The sequence below is a fragment of the Eriocheir sinensis genome, chromosome 28, assembly GCF_024679095.1.
Source record: "Eriocheir sinensis breed Jianghai 21 chromosome 28, ASM2467909v1, whole genome shotgun sequence".
In the NCBI taxonomy this organism is placed as follows: domain Eukaryota; kingdom Metazoa; phylum Arthropoda; class Malacostraca; order Decapoda; family Varunidae; genus Eriocheir; species Eriocheir sinensis.
Genome location: NC_066536.1, coordinates 12,836,967 through 12,855,458, shown reverse-complemented (window position 1 = coordinate 12,855,458; position 18,492 = coordinate 12,836,967). Strand labels below are relative to the sequence as shown.

Here is an 18,492-nt window from a genome sequence, read left to right as displayed (position 1 = left end):
AGGTCACCAGCGCGGCTATTTTTAGGTTCAACTTGTCGAAGGTTACGTGACAGATCCCTCCAGAGAAACAACCTAAAGTCCGCCTGTTCCTTCAAGGTTTAGCCGTCTATACAGAACTCTTTACTTATACTTGATCCCTTCAGAGATGCAACCTAAAGTCCGCCTGTTCCTTCGAGGCTTAGCCGTCTATACAGAACTCTTTACTTATACTTTTTTTTTTGTTCCATTGATTAAACCGTTTCCCTTTGGTGTATTAAAACCTAAAGTCCGCCTGTTCCTTCAAGGTTTACCCGTCTATACAGAACTCTTTACTTATACCTTTTTTTGTTCCATTGATTAAACCGTTTTCCATTGGTGTATTAAAAACCTAAATCCGCCTGTTCATCCAAGGTTTACCCGTCTATATAATATTTTTACTTATACTTTTTGCTCCATTGATTAAACTCTTTCCTTTAGTGTTGTTATAAGTCATGGCTGTGTATGAATTAACGTATCAGGTCATGTGTCCGTGTTTTTCTTCATATGTGTCCACTATGTTGCCATTGGAAGGAAGTGACTGTGAGGGGGGAGGGGAGGGGGGGAAGGGGGTGGCACAAGGAGCGGGGGGGTGAGGGGTTCTTGGGTAGTGAGTGGGAGGGGTGACAGTTCAGGGGCAACGCAAGATAGCACAACTTGGCTGATATTAATTTGCTCATGATAGGATACCGAAGGACTGCTTGAGATGACATGAGAAGGGGGTGAGGCAGCGAAGGGGAGGGGGTGGGAGGTGTGATGGGAGGGAGATGGGACAAGGGAAGGAGAGGGGGACTGGGGTGATGGGTGGTGAGTGGTGTGATGAGAGGGGCTGGAGGGGTGGTGGAAGGTGACACGGAAGGGTATGGGCGGGGGTGATGGGTGTGATGAGAGGGGGCTGGGGGGTGGTGGAAGGGGAGGGGCGGGGGTGATGGGTGGTGGGGTGTGACAGTTCATGGGCAGCTAAAGATAACACACGGTAATTTTGGTGATGTTAATTTAGCAATGTAAAGAAAACGATGCCCAAGGACTGGGTAGGAGGGGAGAGGAGGGGAAGGGGGGAGAGGAGGGGAGGGGAGGGGAGGGGAGGGGGAGAGGAGAGGGGAAGAGAAGAGGAGAAATGGATAGCAAGGCACTGACCTCCTTCCTTTGTTACTGTAGACTTCTTTGCAACACAACACAGTACGTACATACATACATACAGACAGACAGACACACACACACACACACACACACACACACACACACACACACACACACACACACACACACACACACACACACACACACACACACAAGATTGACCTCGCTTTTGGCTACTCTCTATTTTTGTGTACTTATTTTTGCCCTTGAACTGCTTCCTTTACTGTTAAAAAATGCACATACATACATACATACATCTAGTGGGGCAGTGAATATCTGAAAACCTTATTATCTTGGCGGTCGGTTCCGTAAGGCGTCTTGGGAACGAAGTCAGCGTGATTGCGTAATAGCATGAGTGTTAGCGAAGTGTAGGACGAAGCGGCGGCGTCACACAGCACAGGGAAGCTCGGGGGTCATCTCTTAACGGGGGAAGGGGGGCAGAGGGGGTAGATGGAGAGGAGAGGGGGGCAGAGGGAGCCGTAGACGTGGACGTATAGGAGCCCTGGCGGAGGAAAACTTATCCCCCCTCTCTCTCTCTCTCTCTCTCAGCCCTAGACGTTGCGGCCTGACAAGCATTTATTAGCTGGGATTTGTCTGAACGGAGCACACACACACACACACACACACACACACACACACACTCACCCAAGTTTGATGAGTCTGAGGTGTGGCCGCCGCCTGCCTGCCTGGGGTGACTGACCGTGCCACCTGACGAGACGGGGAGATGAGGGACCTTGGCGACTGCGGGAGGGGGGAGGGGAGGGGGCGGGGTGCACAGTTCATTGGAGGGAAAGGGTGTAACGGCGTGTAGATGGGGTGTAATAAGAAGGGGAAGGGGTGTGATAAGTAAGGGTTGTGACAGGGGAGGGCGAAGAGAGAGGGGGCTGGTGCACAGTTCATTGGAGGGAAAGGGTGTAGCAGTGTGTAGAGGGGGTGTAATTAGGAGGGAAGAGGTGTGACAGGGGTGTGGTGTGGTAGGGAGGGGAGCAGGTGCACAGTTCATTGGTGGGAAGAGTGTAGCAGGGTGTAGGGGGTGTGTCGTAAGGAGGGAAGGGGTGAAGCTGCATCTGGTAGGGAGGGGGGCAGGTACACAGTTCATTGGAGGGAAGGGGCAGAAGGGAAGGGGGCAGTTACAGTTCATTTCAGGGAAGGGATGTGACAGGGAAGAGGTGTGACAGGGAAGAGGTGTGACAGAAAAGGGTAGAGCTGGGGTGGTGTGTGTGTGTGTGTGTGTGTGTGTGTGTGTGGAACGGGAGGTTGCAATCCATGGATGACTCTAGATAACGGAACAATAGTAGAATTAATGTAGTGACTGAAAGGAAACTACCGAAAGACTGTGGGAGGAAAATGGAAGGGAAGGGGTGGAAGGAGAGAGAAGAGAAGGTTGGGTGGGGTGGGAGGTTGTGTTAAGACTTCCACTTAATAAGATAACAAAAGTCTTACACACACATCGGAAGGAAACATTGCCCAAGGAACTGTGTGTGTGGAGGGGGGGTGGGGGCATTGCAGGGGAGGGAGGGGTGGAAGTCAGTGGTAAGGGAAGGGCTGGTGGCTGAGGTGGGGGCTGGGGGTAACAGTTCAGAGGGGACTAAAGATAACTCAAACCGTAGTATTTATATATTTATTTGGAAGGAAACTGGGAACTGTGAGGGGTGGAAATGGACTATAGTGGAGGGTGGAGAAGGTGGGGTAAGGGAGAGAGGGAGGAGCTGCAGGGTAGGGGAGAAGAGTGACAGGTTGGGGGTGACAGTTTATTGGCTGCCCGAGAATGCTGATGATAATTTACTCTTAGATAGGACACGAACCCAAGGACATCTGAGGAGAGTGGAGGGGAGAGGGGCAGGGTTTGTAAACTGGATGGGGGGCGGGGTCATATGGTGGTAGACTGGAGAGGGGGGGGAGGGATTGTAGCAGGGAACAGGGGGACTTGTAGTGAAGGGTGACAGGTCCATGGCAGTCTAACGATTGTGATATTAAGTTAGTCACTGGAAGGAAGTGATGCCCAAGGAGTGCGAGAAGACGTGGAGTGGTTGACTACTTGACTACCGGTTGGCATCTATCCGCAGGTGGTTGGGTTTCTGCTTACACAGTATGGTGGTGGTGGTGGGAGGGGGTGACAGTGGCTGTGGTTGATGGTGGTGTCAGTTGTTGGCAGGCAAGTGATTATTTTTAGCAAGGCGTGCTGTGAGTGAGGACCGCTTAGTGATGGATGACAACAAGAGGTGATGGAGTGTTTGTCCTGCTGAGGTTACTGCGTGCAGGGACGGCTGTATAGCTTTGGTTACTGGAATGGCAAAGATGCGCTGGCTCTGTCTCATTGTGGCCCTTTCATCTTAATGGGTGTGTGGCCCATTGGCAGTGATAAATATAAGTTAGTTAAATATAGTTTGTGCATAGTTTTCCAGTGATTGATTTATTTAAGTTTGCTTGTTTAATCATATTCATATATAATTTTTACCCATTCCTTTCATGGCTCTTTAGAAATCACTTAAGTCTTAGTTGATTTGCATTAGAAACGTAAATATCTTGGTGATGGCGACACTCACAATTGAATATTATGCAGTATTTGAAAATAATGATGAGTATGAATCAACACACGCTAAACACTTTTGATTCAGTTCTAAAAGGTAATGTACACAATTCTCATTTATAGAAGACTCCAATGTTGACATCTACAATTTTATGTTGAACAAAAGTTTTTAATGGTTATGTATTTTTTCTACATTGACCTGTCTTTTTTTATGGGGTGGATAAAGTGTGGTAGAAGTCCTAGAAAAGTTCTTAATCAAATTATTGGTATTTTACTGAACACTGAGTTATGTCTTGACTCTAGGACATGTTGATTAATGTTGTTGGGCAATGTATGACACACTGCTCTTCAAGCCAATTAAAAATAACTTTCCAACATTAGGGTAAATACATTAAATGGGAAGATTCCAACATGTACTTTATTACATTATAGAGAGGTGCACAAAAGCCAAGCATGAATAATGTGTAAAATGACAGAGGACAAGAAACACCCATTAACTGTGCTGTGAAATCTGGTCTTGTCTGGCGTGAGTTCTCATCAAGTAACCCCCGTCCTTCCCCCCCCACGGCCAGGGACAGCTGCCTCATTGCTGGACCCGGGCAGGTTTAGCTCACTGAATCAATATTTGGAGGAAGTGGAATTGTTGGAATATATTGGTATTATTTGATTGTTTCCAATTATTATATGATTATTATTTTCACTTTCACTTTCATTTAAACTTATACTAATTGAATATGTATTAGACTAATATTTAATGTATAATGATCTGTAGATATATTGCATAAGAGAAAATGAGGTATATTCATCCTTACCAGGTGTCACCACCAATTACGTCTTTGGGCCCACGGAGCTTGAACTATTCTTTTAATTATCGTAAATTACCTGTGATTCTCTGCGACTTGTAACACATTTCAGTGAAGTCCAATTTTGTTTGATTTTACAGGCCTTTCATGTGAGAAAGATTTTTAATGAGGAGAACCTTGCAATGGTCATATATTTTCTCCTGTTTACTAATAAATAAAACAACAAGAATGATCAACTACATTTTTATCAACAATAGTATCGCTTATTGTATTGGAGTGTAATTGTTACAAGTCCCAGAGAAGCATAGTTAATTTATAATAATTGAAATATTAGTTCAAGCTTCGTGGACCCAAAGACGTAATTGGTGGTGACACCCGCTGGCTGGCAACTCTTCATATACCCCGTTGGACATGGATTGTAAAGAAGGGCGGTCACACTGCAATATCTTATAAACTAAATTAGAAATGTACCAAATGACCGTGTAATGATGTTTGGCAATGTAATGCTGGAAATGTGTCTTCTTTACAGTTCACTTTATGCTGTTTTATTTTTTGTAGATCATTGTATATCTTCTGACTCAGTCCTTCATTATGGGTGTGATGCATCATTGGTGTGTTTCTTCCGCAGTTTCCTTGACCAAGTCCACATCGTGCGCCGGCCAGACTACACTCCAACGGAACAGGACATTCTACGCTGTCGAGTCCTCACTCTAGGAATTTTTGAGACCAGATTTCAAGTAGATAAAGTTAATTTCCAGTAAGTGACCTTTTTGTTTATCCATACAGCCTTACTTCTTTATGACATATCAGATATAAAGTAGAGACCAAGACTTCCAATTGATTCCTTATTGATTGATTAAGTTGATTTCCAGCTCTTAGTCTGTTTATTTAATCTTTTATCTCACCTTTTGTGTTAAAGAAATCTGATAACATTGATTGAAAATGCACTTATGTAATTAGCAGTCAGTGTAATAATTTTATGGCTTTCAGTTTAGAAGTATATTTACAGGTATAGATAATTACAAGTTATCTAATTCTTTACTTGTCATCATCGGTTCAGGTATCTTTGATTAATGACTTTGTGTTCTCTCTAGTAGCTACAAATAGTTGTGCCGAATTGAAATTGACATGTTTGTATTTTAGTATCTCCATCCAATAACGGAGTGAATTGCTGTTGTCCTAAAACTTTTCATAAGTTAAGGGATTGGTTCTCATCAGTAATGCTGCAAACCACACCCAACTATTTCTTCCTCAAATAATAGGGGAACCTTATTGGCCCTTTCTGTGGGTTGTGAGTCAGTTTGAAGTGTCAGCTTTGTTATCATATGTCATCTGGGGCGGCATTACTTAAATGTTTTAGGAATACCGTATTTTGCGGCGTATAATGCGCTCCTGCATATATCGCGCACCCTAAGCTTTAAGACAACAATTTGTGAAAAAGATATTCAGTGCTTAAAATGCTCAGAAATATATACAGTTAAGCAAGACTGATGATGTAGTTTCCTAAAATTTCTTTTGAGACACTTAACCCGGTAGCAGTGACGGGCCAAATTTGTGGCTTTACTGTGCACCAGCGACGGGCCAAATTTTTGCCTTGACATAAACCCCCAAAAATAGAGGATGCATAGACTGATCACAAATGTGTTGATATATATTATATAATGATTTGCGTGACTGATGATTTTTTCTCATTAATTCGCTTAGAGGGGCCTTTAAGAAATATGATCCCCACAGCTACCAGGTTCAACCACAAAAAGGCAATCTCTCTTATTCATATTGTTTTCAACTTGTAAATTCTTTCTGAGTTTGCAGGCCGGCCTATTTATGTCATACTTTAAATGAAATGTTTCCTCACAAAACTAATATTCACTCTCCTGTTTACTGTACATATATTGTATGGCAAACAAATGCAAATTATTCCAGTTTGTATTTTTTGGTGTAGCTTGCACTGCTTGAATTGGCAACAATGTCATACAAAACAATGCAAATGCCAGTTGGGCCGGGTTGGCGGAGAATCAGGACAACAGCAAGGCATGGACAATCCTCAACCGATTTCATTTCTATTTTTTTTATACTTGTTATTTGTTTGCTCTGTATTCTATGGCAACATATTATAAGCACAGCTATGGACTGTGAAGGATCATAAACAATAATAAGGCCCCTTTCACATGGGGAAATTTAGCAGAGTTGCTAAAATTAGGTCCCTTTCACATGGGGACACTTAGCAACGCTTCGCAGCAACGCTGCAGCAGCGCTACTCATGTGCGACTCAATTTTAGCAGCGCTGCTTATTTTTCTTGAAAGTGATCAGTCTTTACAGAACATGGACGTGGAATTAGCAGCGCTACAGTTGAGCCATGCACACGCTGCTAAAAGAGTGGCTCGGCTGCAGCTACATGAGAAAGCTCCCATTGAATGCCATGTATTGTGACGAGCAGTGCTCCTTTTTGTGGTTGCCACCAGCGGTGAAGCCAACCACTGCAACCTGTCTGCAGTGCTACCTTTGTGGTCATGTTTGTGTGTCCCCATGTGAAAAGGGCCTAAAAGTAACTACTGTTGCTATTGGACAAGACAAAAATATCAACATTTGTACCTTCGGTGTATACCACGCAGGGGTACTTTTTGGCCTTTTTTGAGTGAAAAAAAGTGCACTTTATATGCTGCAAAATATGGCATGTAGGAGGGCTCACTTCCATGCATATTTTTTTTCCATGATTCCCACCCTGCAAATCTCTGTGAAAAATGAGGCTTGTAAGGGTGTTAGTGTGACAATTGTTGCATGGTATTAATTTCTTTCAGTATGTATGATGTTGGTGGACGACGTTATGAAAGGATGTTTAACAAAGTGTTAGTATGACAAAATTGTTGCATTGTGTTAATATCTTCCAGTATGTTTATGTTGGTGGACAACATGAAGTAAGGAGACTTTTTAGGGTGTTAGTATGACAGAAATGTTGCATTGTACTAACTTCTTACAGTATGTTTGATGTTGGTGGACAACGTGATGAAAGGAGGAAATGGATCCAATGCTTTAATGATGTCACAGCCATTATATTTGTCACGGCCTGCTCCTCTTACAACATGGTTCTGCGAGAAGACCCCAGCCAAAATCGACTAAGGGAATCTTTAGACCTCTTCAGAAGTATATGGAATAACAGGTTAGTTTTGCATTCCAATATTACCTTTGCTTTACATTTAGATCCCTTACCATTGCTTTCTGTGTTCATGTTAGTTTGATTCCTTAGCAAAACAATGAATTTGATATGTGCTTCAATTAAGTAGGTTCAAAGGGTGTTCAGATCTTCATTGTAAACAAAAGTTTCCTGGAAAGTACATTGTCATATTCAGAAGTTGCCATAACTTAAACTGATGTCATCTTGTGAAAAGTGTTCATGACATGTGAAAATCATCTTGCTTATGCAATTTTTATCAGAGTAAAGAAAAATGAAATTGATTTAATTGGACATCTCTTAACTCACCAATCATGGATAATGTTTGTTTACAAGGTAACTTTACACACACCTACTACCTAGTGCTTCCATCCAGCACTGAAGAAAAGTACCAAAGTGTACCATTGAATTTCTCACTCTTGATTGCATGGTGAGAGCCTGAAGGTACTGACAAGGTGAGATTATTAGCCTAGTGAAGGGAAATGTGCAAAACCCTCATGAGGACTACTGAAGGAATATCATTACTGCTTGTGTTACATGTCTGTAGGATTGTTTGGTGAACTTACGTCAGAGAGAACACTTCCAGGGCAAAGGCTGAACCAAACTAACGGTTTCCAGCGCAGTGATTGGCTGCCACTTGACCAATCAAAATTGCAGTAAACGAAGGGGTGTGTCTGCCTGTAATTTCCTAATGAAACAGACTAAAGAAAGTTAATACTTCACTTTGCTATTTTGGATGATCATGGATGTATTACCTACTCTTTGTAACTTATTAAATTCAATTTCAGATGGCTACGCACAATTAGTGTCATCTTATTTCTAAATAAGCAAGACCTACTAGCTGAGAAGATTAAGGCTGGCAAGAGTAAGCTGGAGGACTACTTCCCTGATTTTGCCCGGTACCAGACCCCTCCAGATGCTGCAGTGGAACCTGGAGAAGATCCAGAAGTAGTGCGCGCAAAGTATTTCATCAGGGATGAGTTTCTAGTAAGTCAGTAATTCTACGCCAAGAAGTAAACATGCTTGCCATTTCAGGGTATTCTTCTGCCGTGTGAGGTAAGTAGATATGGTTTTATACTTTAATTGAAAAGGCCATACAAAAATATGATACAAACATTAATCTTTAAAATACTATCTCATTAAGGATAGAATTGATTTTGATTGCTTATATTGCAAGCACCAAGTTTTGACTTGAGTGTACAGTCGGCCCACCCTGTCTACAAGTACATGAACCAGGACTCCTGTGGCTTTGCAAAAACTGTGGATGTTTAGGATGCTTATCTAAACTAAAATAGTTTAATTCAATACATATTTTTAACATGAGATCTCTCCTCTATGTACTAATAGTAATTGATGAAAAGAAGTTAATCATACTAATTACAGTACAATAGCACACTCTTTGCCTCAGTAAGAATACAACTTAGGGTGAAGGCATTTACTGAGCAGTTCTTGTTGAGTAAGATTGATGTCATAGTTATATACTGAGCAGCTTAACTTATTTTAGCTATGAACTAACAAAACCCTACATAAATCTAACTTTTAGTAAGCTATCGGTTTAAATTGAAGTAATTTCGATGCCCATAATTTTTATATTAGTGATAATATGGCTCCAAAAAGATACAGGAAAAGTTTGGTAATTCCTCTTAAGCCAGAGAGCCATGTCACCTGCAGCCCTCGACTACTGATATGAAGAGAATAAATCCAATATCCATGCGATCTATGATAAAGAAAGTGCTATAAAAACTACTTCAACTGTTGTGCCAGAAGTAGCATAAAAGGGTGTCTTAAGTTTGATACAGCTCTTTCAAAGCAACAAAAAATCTTTGAATGTATAGTTGGATGACATAGCTTGTAGTAATGCTACTTTGGACAGCAATGTATTCCTTGAGAATGGGCATAGGTTTCATGAACATAATGAAAAAATCTTGAAGAGGGCAAGGGGAAATAATCTCACTGTTCTGTGAAACTATAAAATTTAAAAACTTTTAAGATTGGCAGGAATCAGTTTCAGCTTATGTTGAAACAGCATCAATATTCCCAGATCAGCTAAAGCAACAGTTTGTTGACTGCCCAGCTGTAGAACATGTTTACCCAGTATTCTCTATGGATGTTGACTGTGTGATATAATTTTTTCATTTTCACTTTTATTGCTTGATTGTATACATGTGGCTACCTCATTTTTGTCCACTATCATCTTTCTTTCACTTCCAAGTGATGAATAATTGAGGTGAGAAGATTCATAGGTCACATTTCAAGGCTAATGGTAATGGCTTTTAACTTAGCAAGACTACCCTTGGCACACAGCCCAAGTTGGGTGTTGTGGCATGCATCATAGGGAGGTGACTTTCTATACATCTTCTGTCAGCACTTGTCTGTGAAACCATAGCATGGTGAGGTTTAGATTTGTGGAGACAGGCCTTGCACTGGCTGTGTGAGCAAGGTCTGTCTATGGAACCAAACTTCTTCATGCCTTGACTCTACAGATTAGTGCTCTGACAGATGATTAGGATTGGCTCACCCAAAGGAGCCAGGCTGCTACATCTGACCAACACATAATATCTTAAGATTGTCACAGTAAGGCTGTGTGGAGTCTGCCCATGCATCTCTACTCCACCTAGGGATCTATAGATTGTGAGCAGTCAATCACAACACTATGGAGCACCCACAGTAATAGTAAAAGTAGCTTGAATTGACTAGTGTATTCAGAGCATATTATTCTCATGATTCTGATTACAGCTGTCTTTCCCTTAGTAGGCAATACATCATTTCACTCCAATAGTTAGGTTAAGAAGAAGAGCTATTGTTCTGTTGGCTGTCCCCTGTGTGGAGAGAGGAGAGGAGAAAGAAATGATATAGTTAAAGGTAAAAGTGGGTGCATACACTAAAGCTGCGCGTGGCTGTGGTGGTCATCTCTGTACCGTTAGCTCTGACCCTGGGGTAGGTAAGAACCAATTATCCTGGGAAACAGGCCAATGTGAAATCCAGGAATGAAATAGTTTACCTTCCCAAGGTTTCCCCAGGTTCCCATTTATTGACCAACCCGAAAGGGAGGATGAACAAGTGGGTGAGCTGCATGCCGACTGCCCAGGCTGTGATTTGGACCTGGGCCTGTGGAGTCGTAGCCAGACACTCTAACACTGGAGGCGCTAAAGAGATTGTATGGTGAATAAAGAGAGATTTGATGAAGGAATAGAAAGGGAAGTATAAAACTTATCATTCCAGGCTAAAAAAGTATCGAACACCCATGGGTCGATTGAATAGAATTAGAGTGAAATATGTAGACATAGTGTGTTGGTTAGGTGGGTACCAATGGCTAGGGTCTAGCCATTTACCCACCTAACCAACACACCATGTCGCGAGATTTCACTCTAATATGCCTCCGTGGGCTAGAGGTTAGCATGCCTAACTATGAATCCGTGGCTTGGGCTCGAATCCTGGTCCAGGAAGTTGCCGTGCAGCTCACCCAGCTGTTCATCCTTCCTTTTGGGCTGGTTGATAAATGGGTACCTGGACACCTGGGGAAGGTAAACTGTGGTAACCTGGATGTCACATTGGCTCTGTGTTCTTGGTAATGGGTACTTCCCACCACATGCTCAGGGGCCAGTGCGATGGAGATGAGCACCGCAGCCATGCGCAGCTGTAGCATATGGCCCAAACTTTACCGCATTACTCAAATGACTCATGGGTGTTTGATACTGGCTGACTTCAAGGCAAGAAGAGAGGTGATCAAACAGAAACAGGGATATACAGAAGCTCACCTTGCCCACAAAACAAATTAAGTCTCTCTCTCTTTCTCATATTTCATTATCACACATCATGAACTGTAGACTAAAAGTTGACTAACAATACCTTCAATAAAATAAAACTCTTTCATTAGCTCCTACCCTTCTTACTCTACATACTTCAATGCCACTGTTTAGTATACACTTCAGTCAACTAAACTTGATCTTTGTAGATTTTCTGTGCAAGCATAAGATTAACAGATGATTCTGAACTACTTTGTCTTAATTCCTGTACCTCTGCCAACTCTACCTTCGAGTATTACCTCCCTCACCCTGCTGTCTTATTTCCTGTACCTCTTCCAACTCTACCTTTGAGTATTACCTCCCTCACCCTGCTCATCCTCACCTTATTGGCATTGTAGTGGATGGTTCTAGTTTCTGCTTGAAGGACAGCAACACACCTGAAAGTATAAGTTATGTAAAGTTCCTCAAAGCTTAGAAGTAATAAATGATTATCTTTTGCAGAGGATAAGTACAGCTAGTGGAGATGGAAAGCATTACTGCTATCCTCACTTCACGTGTGCCGTGGACACTGAAAACATCCGTCGAGTGTTCAATGACTGCAGGGACATAATACAAAGGATGCACCTCAGACAATATGAACTTTTGTGATGGCCAGTAGGTGTGGGTACTGTGTGCAGCAACAGTATCGCTCCCTGTGAGCAGTTGAGACAGGCGGGCTGGGCTGAGTGGGGCGGAGGCTCTGTTGAGAATTGAGTAACCTTCCCCGTCTAGTCTCCTCAGAGAAGGTTCTCATTCCAGCAGGTCCCTCGCCAGACCACTACAGCCCAGCCTCCTCCTCGCCCGTGGCACAACATCAACTTATCCCAATACTTCCCCAAAGCCCTCCTGATAACCCTATTATTTTAAAATACATTAAATTATTTTTTATGATATTGCGCCACAATATAATTGTACGCACAGATATGCGGTATTCCCTTTTATCGAGAGTTATAATTTTATTATTTTCAAAGCTCTTCTACTAAAACTTCTCTTGTTGCTGTTAATATTATATGAATTCTATTGTGATACTAAAAGCTCAAAATGCTTACCACTTCCTACACCAAGGAGTACTGACTGCTTCACAGTGCTCCATGGTGAAGCTCTTGATGCTGCAGCCACTTGCATCTTCTCTCATTTAGTTGTTGCATTGAAGGTGAAAATTTTAATAATGAGTTTATTGTTAACATCTTTTTAAGTATTATTGGGATACCATGAATGAGAATATAAACAAAATTGTTCAAAATGTAGACTACTTAGAGTGTGTGTATCCTTGTGAACCTCCCCTCCAGAGACCCTTCCCCTGCCCCCTCCCCTTAGCCCTCTTGGTCCAGCCCCATTAACCAAAAGCTTCACGGTGGGCCTCCCCTTCAACAGCCCGCCTGATCACCTTATGTACCCAAATTCCTTGCCTGACTTAGTAACTATCCTACCCTTCAAAGTTAGGGATATTGTCAGTTGATTGTGTGCAAAATTGAAAACATCTTAATTTAGAAGTATTGTTTCAGAAAAAAAATATTCTCTCATGCTTTTGGTGTCCATATTTTTTTGCTAATTTTATAAATATATAATATATAATAATATTAATAATAATAATATTAATAATAATAATAATGATAATAATATATATACATATATATATATTATGTTGGTGGTATGTGAGCCTATATTTATGTCTGAGGGCACAGAATGAGCTCAACCCTTTGCCCTGTCATTTTGTTGTAGGCATCGTAAGTTGATGAGTTTATTACCTATTTATTTTACTTGTCAACACCAGAATTCTGCTTTTGTGAATCTTGCTTTCTTGAAATCTTATTCAGTGGAATTTATTTTGTACTTTTTTAATTTATTAATAAGTGCAACTAAGTAGACTGGTGACAATTCTTTGTGTAGTCATGAATGTTTTAAGACCCACCAAATTGTGCTACAATAGCTGAGTTATTGATCAGTGCTGCAACCAAATAAGTTTTCCCAAGCTTTACCAATTTCACTACTGAGTAGTTTTAACTTGTTTTAACAGCTGGCACCTCTCACTTCTAACCTTTACTTTTTAATAGTAGCTTTTATTAAGTTTCAATTCATTCTTTTCATAACATCATTTTTCTCATAAAGAAAAACAAATGATGTTGAATCTCATAATTTGAATGTTATGTTGGCTGGCATGAAGGCGAGAGGTGCTGGCACACAGGGGGGTGTAACTAACTCACCCTCCTTTGTGACTCATAGCCTGAGTTCCCACAGCTTTGGCACCATCCAATCTTACTTGGATGGAGCCCCACGCTGTGGCAGAGCTCATGCTATTGGTCACAATTTGCACGCTGTATTGGCCAGCAGTGCATTGTTGGACAGCAGTAAAGATTGCTGCCTTTGCTGTGCTGAATGTTGGTTTTTGACAGACTATGGGATAATGTACATCTCTGAATGGTGGTTTATTTATATATATTTTTTTTAGATATGAGAATGTATGAACAACTTTATTGACTGAAGAAGAGTTTACTTGAAAAGTGCCAATATTGTACCTAGGCTGAGAGCATAGGTGTAGTGGTGAATTAACACCAAACTGTGTGAGCATGGCTGGAGGAAATGGACGGCATCAGGTGGTGGTGTTGTCGCAGGGTTGGTGCCGTGAGTCACTATGGTCAGTCTAGTTGGTGGCGAGGGGAAAGGTGCCTGGGGTCCTAGCTCCCTGGATCCCACGGCACTGCCCCGACTATTTGCCATCTAACATCATGATAGCTGTGGTAGTGCTGGCCTGGGGTTGTGTTAGCAGTCTGGTCTCGATATCAGAGTGCTCCTCACAACCACAGCATCACTACTGTCCAAGCTCCTTAGTTAGGTGGCTACCGCTGTGGTCCCTCTACTTTGCCTGTACAAATCCCTTGTTTAGTCTGCCCCAGGGCATAACACCAGCTTGTGTTTTATGTTAGAGGCTTGTGTAGTGCGCCTAGAACATCAGATTGGTTTAGCTGTGCTTCAGACCCAATAGTCTCCAGGGAGCATTCCCCATATTTCCTTCCTGTCTCTCTTACTCTAAACTTCTCTCTATACTTCTCCATTCCTCCTTCATCTTAAACCTGAAGCTTCAAACCCACAACCTCTTCTTCCTTGGTGGCAGGTTGTATACAGGATCTTCTTCAAGGTCGTACACTCCTGTTACCACTTCAGTAGAGACCAAGCCCAAACTGGTAGCCAACTCAGATGGAAGGAAAATTCTAAACAAGAATTTATCTTTCGGTCTGATCCCTTCTATCGTCACAATCCTCCCCATGTAGTTATAACCTATTAAAAAGTGTTAAAGAAAATTAGAATACCTGATTTTATGTAATTGAATGTGTTCAGTTAATGTATACCAGCTCTGTGTATTGCTTTGTATTATGGCTAAAGTGTAAGCATACCTTAACAGTGAAGCATCAAGATCAGCTGCAGGAGTGGTATGGGTGCGGGGTCAGTCGTCCTGTCCTCACCTAAATGCTGGCCAATGGCCTCAAAAGTATGACAGGCCAGTTTGGGCGACTGCCCCCTCGTGGGCCAGGTGCCCGGGTGGTGGTGCAGGGGCCTAGCTACACCCCGGGGTCTGCCCGTGGGCTGCCAACTTGTCTCGTCTCCCAGCGTTGGTTGCCCACTCACCCCCAGCAGCCCCCGTAGGTCAGGCTGCCCCTGAACCCCCACCTAAGCCCGCCCCAGCACACTCACATCACTAAAACAAGTGGAAGCGGTTACTCGGATCCTGGGTTAACATTACTATCCTAGCACGTCAAATATATATTTCAGAAGTATATTTCAGATGAATTTATTCAAATGCTGCGTAATGGTCACTGTAAATTGTGTAATTGTGAATAAATTTACAATGTCTTATTTACAATAAGCTTTTGTATTTTCATTACCCATATACCTACATTTCCTCAATACCATATTGGTTATTGCACAATTTTTAATACATGCTTGGGCAAGTCTATACTAGTGTTGATAATAAAACGATCGTCCGTCTAATTTGGGATTCCTTATATCCACTCACATGCAAGCTGACTTGCATGGGGGTCAAATAAAGTTAATAACTTATGGAACTCTCTTGATATTTGAAAACAATTGAAACTTTACATGTAAAATATTAACCATTCTACTTTAAATCCATGGTCATGTTCTGAACTTCAGAGGGTTCTGAAGCCGGAAATGTTCAACTTGTAAAATAATTATTGCATCTCTTACTTGTTCGCTTTGTATTGATGCCCTCACTCTCGGCTTTGAAATAAACTTTTTTTATGAACTATAACTAAAAGTTGATTTCAAAGCTGAGGCAGAAGGGAATCAACACAATGTAAAAAAAATATTTTAAGTTAATTTTTTTTTGTTAAATCTTTGTCATAGGCGCGTGGCTGAGGAACAGCCACTCATCTCATGATTAGTTCATGAGGTATACTACTTTTCAACAACTGGATGTCATCAACAAACTACAGCTGCACAGGGCAGAGGTGTATCCATGCATTATGATATATCTCTGCATGGCTACTGTTGATGATAACAGAACCTGTGTCCCTCAGAGCAGGACGGAAGGGCGCATGTGTGGTGTGCGGAAGAAAAGGGAGACTACCTCCCCTCCAGTGAAAAGTAGGCAACCTGTAATTGTTAACTTTTTCAGTAATAAAGGGGAATCAGCATCAACACTACTACTACAATGATAGGAAAAAAATATGAATGGTACTGTAATTTAGTCAAACATCACTACCGTTGCCCTGTGTCAGAGGCAGTATCTCACAAGATCTCTCGAATGTTAAGCTTCTCTCTGGATAGACGTGCCCAAGCTGACAGCCTTCCTTTATTCTGATCTCGTGTAGGTGTGGCTCTGAGAGTTCCTTACTTAGTGTCTTTGAGGGATTGCAGAAGTAACTGAAGTGGACTGTGGAACCAAATACATTCACAAGTGACTGCACTGAGCTTTGATGCAAAATAATTCTTGGAACTATTGTGGTGGACCCTGATTTCAGCAATTCCAAGATTGACTGTACTGGCCACTGATTCCCAAGAAGTCCAAAATTGCCTTTACTGATCACCAAAACCCAGAAGTGGTATAAATCATAAAACTATTGCAATGGTGAGCTCCCAGTGAAGGGACAGCAAAGAAATATCAACTGGGGTGGGTGGGGATAGAGTGACTAACCATGAGAAATGCAAAACACTGGACGTCACCATGCACGTTGATGTATAGCTAAATTCACTCATTTTCCTAATGATGATTTATCACCACAAATATTCGGGGTGAGGGGGCGGGGATGGGGGGGGGGAGTTCTGCGCCACTAGCGTGGAGGAATTGTCAGTTTTGTCACCGCGTTGAGTGTGGGTCGTTGTGGACACGGGGTCCACTACATCGTCCAAACTCACATGTGACTTACTGTCACTCATGTCTTTAAAGATTAGTTTATAATCTCTGTATTATGAGTGTTGCAGGTTGCAGGTTACATGTTGGGGACTTGGACATCGCCCGGGTTTACATATAGAGGGCTGCCATTCACAGGTATTATATACTGTGAGACGTTAGTAATGGAAATGGGATAACATTGCGTAGCCAACAAAGCTTACAAGAGCTGCTTCAAGAGCTGGCACACTGCTTCTTCCCGTGACCCGTCCTGCTCCCTCCGGAGTCCTCGGCCTGCGGTGCGGCAGAATGTAAATGACTGTAAACTAACCTTATGTTCAGAGAGGCTGTAGCTGTTTACCTACAGTTTAAGGAAAATAATCAGTGCCGTAACTCAATTTTCTCATAAATAGATATTTTCATTAAGGTTACGATTTTAATATTTATCGAGCCCAGAAGACAATTAAGGAATAATAATGAAATAGCATTGCTGTTATTTGCACTAATTAAGCTCATTAAAACTCCCGCGTTAGCACGTAAGTAACGCGTGCAATGATCTTCATCGCTGCCTAAGAGTGTTATCGCCCCACGTTCCGTTTCTCTCCCATTATTGATTTCCAGACCGCAGGCAGCCAGTCAGCCGCCGCCCGGCCGCACGTCGTCGCCTTCCTTCGCTCACTTCGGGGTCGCGGTCTTGAGGCATCGTGGCCGCACGCCCAGGAAAAGGAGTTAGTTGGCTCCATCGGGCGGGTCATTCATCTGGCTGTCTGTCATTGTCGCAGGATGGCTGGCGCTCAGGAATATTCATTGGTATTAACCATTCATAAACCCCCAAAGAGGCACAGGCGAGGGTCATTATTCTGTTTACGAGTGTGATACTTGAAGGGCTGCCTGTTTATCTCCTACACGGGGTTTTCAAAGTTCGTAAGAAGGAAGGACCGTCGCCGGGAGGTGGTGCCATCTGCCGGTGCGACCAACTTGTCGCTGCTCTCGACACCAGGGAGTCTAGAAAGTGTTTGCTCGACACCCACACACCAGAGTCACTAATGAAGATATCGAAAATCATTTATATTTTATTTTGTTGGAGGTGAAGTGTGTGAACTCCCTGGTGATAGAGGAGTGTTCAGAGACGAGGGTTAAAGAGATAAAATGTTCTACCCAGCCGAAGTGGCAATCTTGAGGTCGCCAGATCGAGCCAGCCATTCTTTGTTATAGTGTCTCAGGGCGGGCGACGGAGTCAGCCTGCAGCAGCCTGACCTCAGCCTGCTGTTCTGAACACACTCCTCACGAGGCTGTGGTCTCTCGCTGCAAGACTCATTAGCGCGGATGATGCAACAGTTATCTTCATTGGCGTGACTTATCTCCGTGTTAATGGAAGCCTCGGCGTGAGTGGCTCCAAAAGCTCCACATCACGACTCTTGATTGGATAATACATGGAGGGCGGGGCCTCGAACGGTGCCGTTTTCTGGTTGGCTGAACCTTGGCTGGAGGCGGGGCGGTCGAGTGCCACTTAGTGTGACAAACGCTGACAAGTGTTTTCCCTCAGGGCCTTTCATGGCTGGCGACACAAATTGACTGCAATAAAGACAAAGGAGTTGGCGCCATTAGGGGAGTGAAGACAAAGAGGAGGCAGCGTTGACGTCTGGCACCTTAATTAAGCCGCTAGATGGCAGTGTTTTGCAGGCGCGGGGCTAATTGGACA

The 18,492-nt window shown here is 42.8% G+C and overlaps 1 protein-coding gene across 1 annotated transcript in view; it reads left to right on the top strand.

The window, feature by feature from the left end:
* Positions 1–15,306, top strand: part of LOC127004547 (guanine nucleotide-binding protein G(s) subunit alpha) — a 62,088-nt gene extending 46,782 nt beyond the window's left edge. Inside the window, exons 5-8 of the mRNA XM_050872387.1 lie at positions 5,117–5,245; positions 7,467–7,646; positions 8,447–8,645; positions 11,906–15,306. Coding sequence (XP_050728344.1) covers positions 5,117–5,245; positions 7,467–7,646; positions 8,447–8,645; positions 11,906–12,052 — 655 coding nt within the window. The 3' untranslated portion in view covers positions 12,053–15,306. The remainder of the gene's footprint in view (positions 1–5,116; positions 5,246–7,466; positions 7,647–8,446; positions 8,646–11,905) is intronic.
* Positions 15,307–18,492: the final 3,186 nt, after the last annotated feature.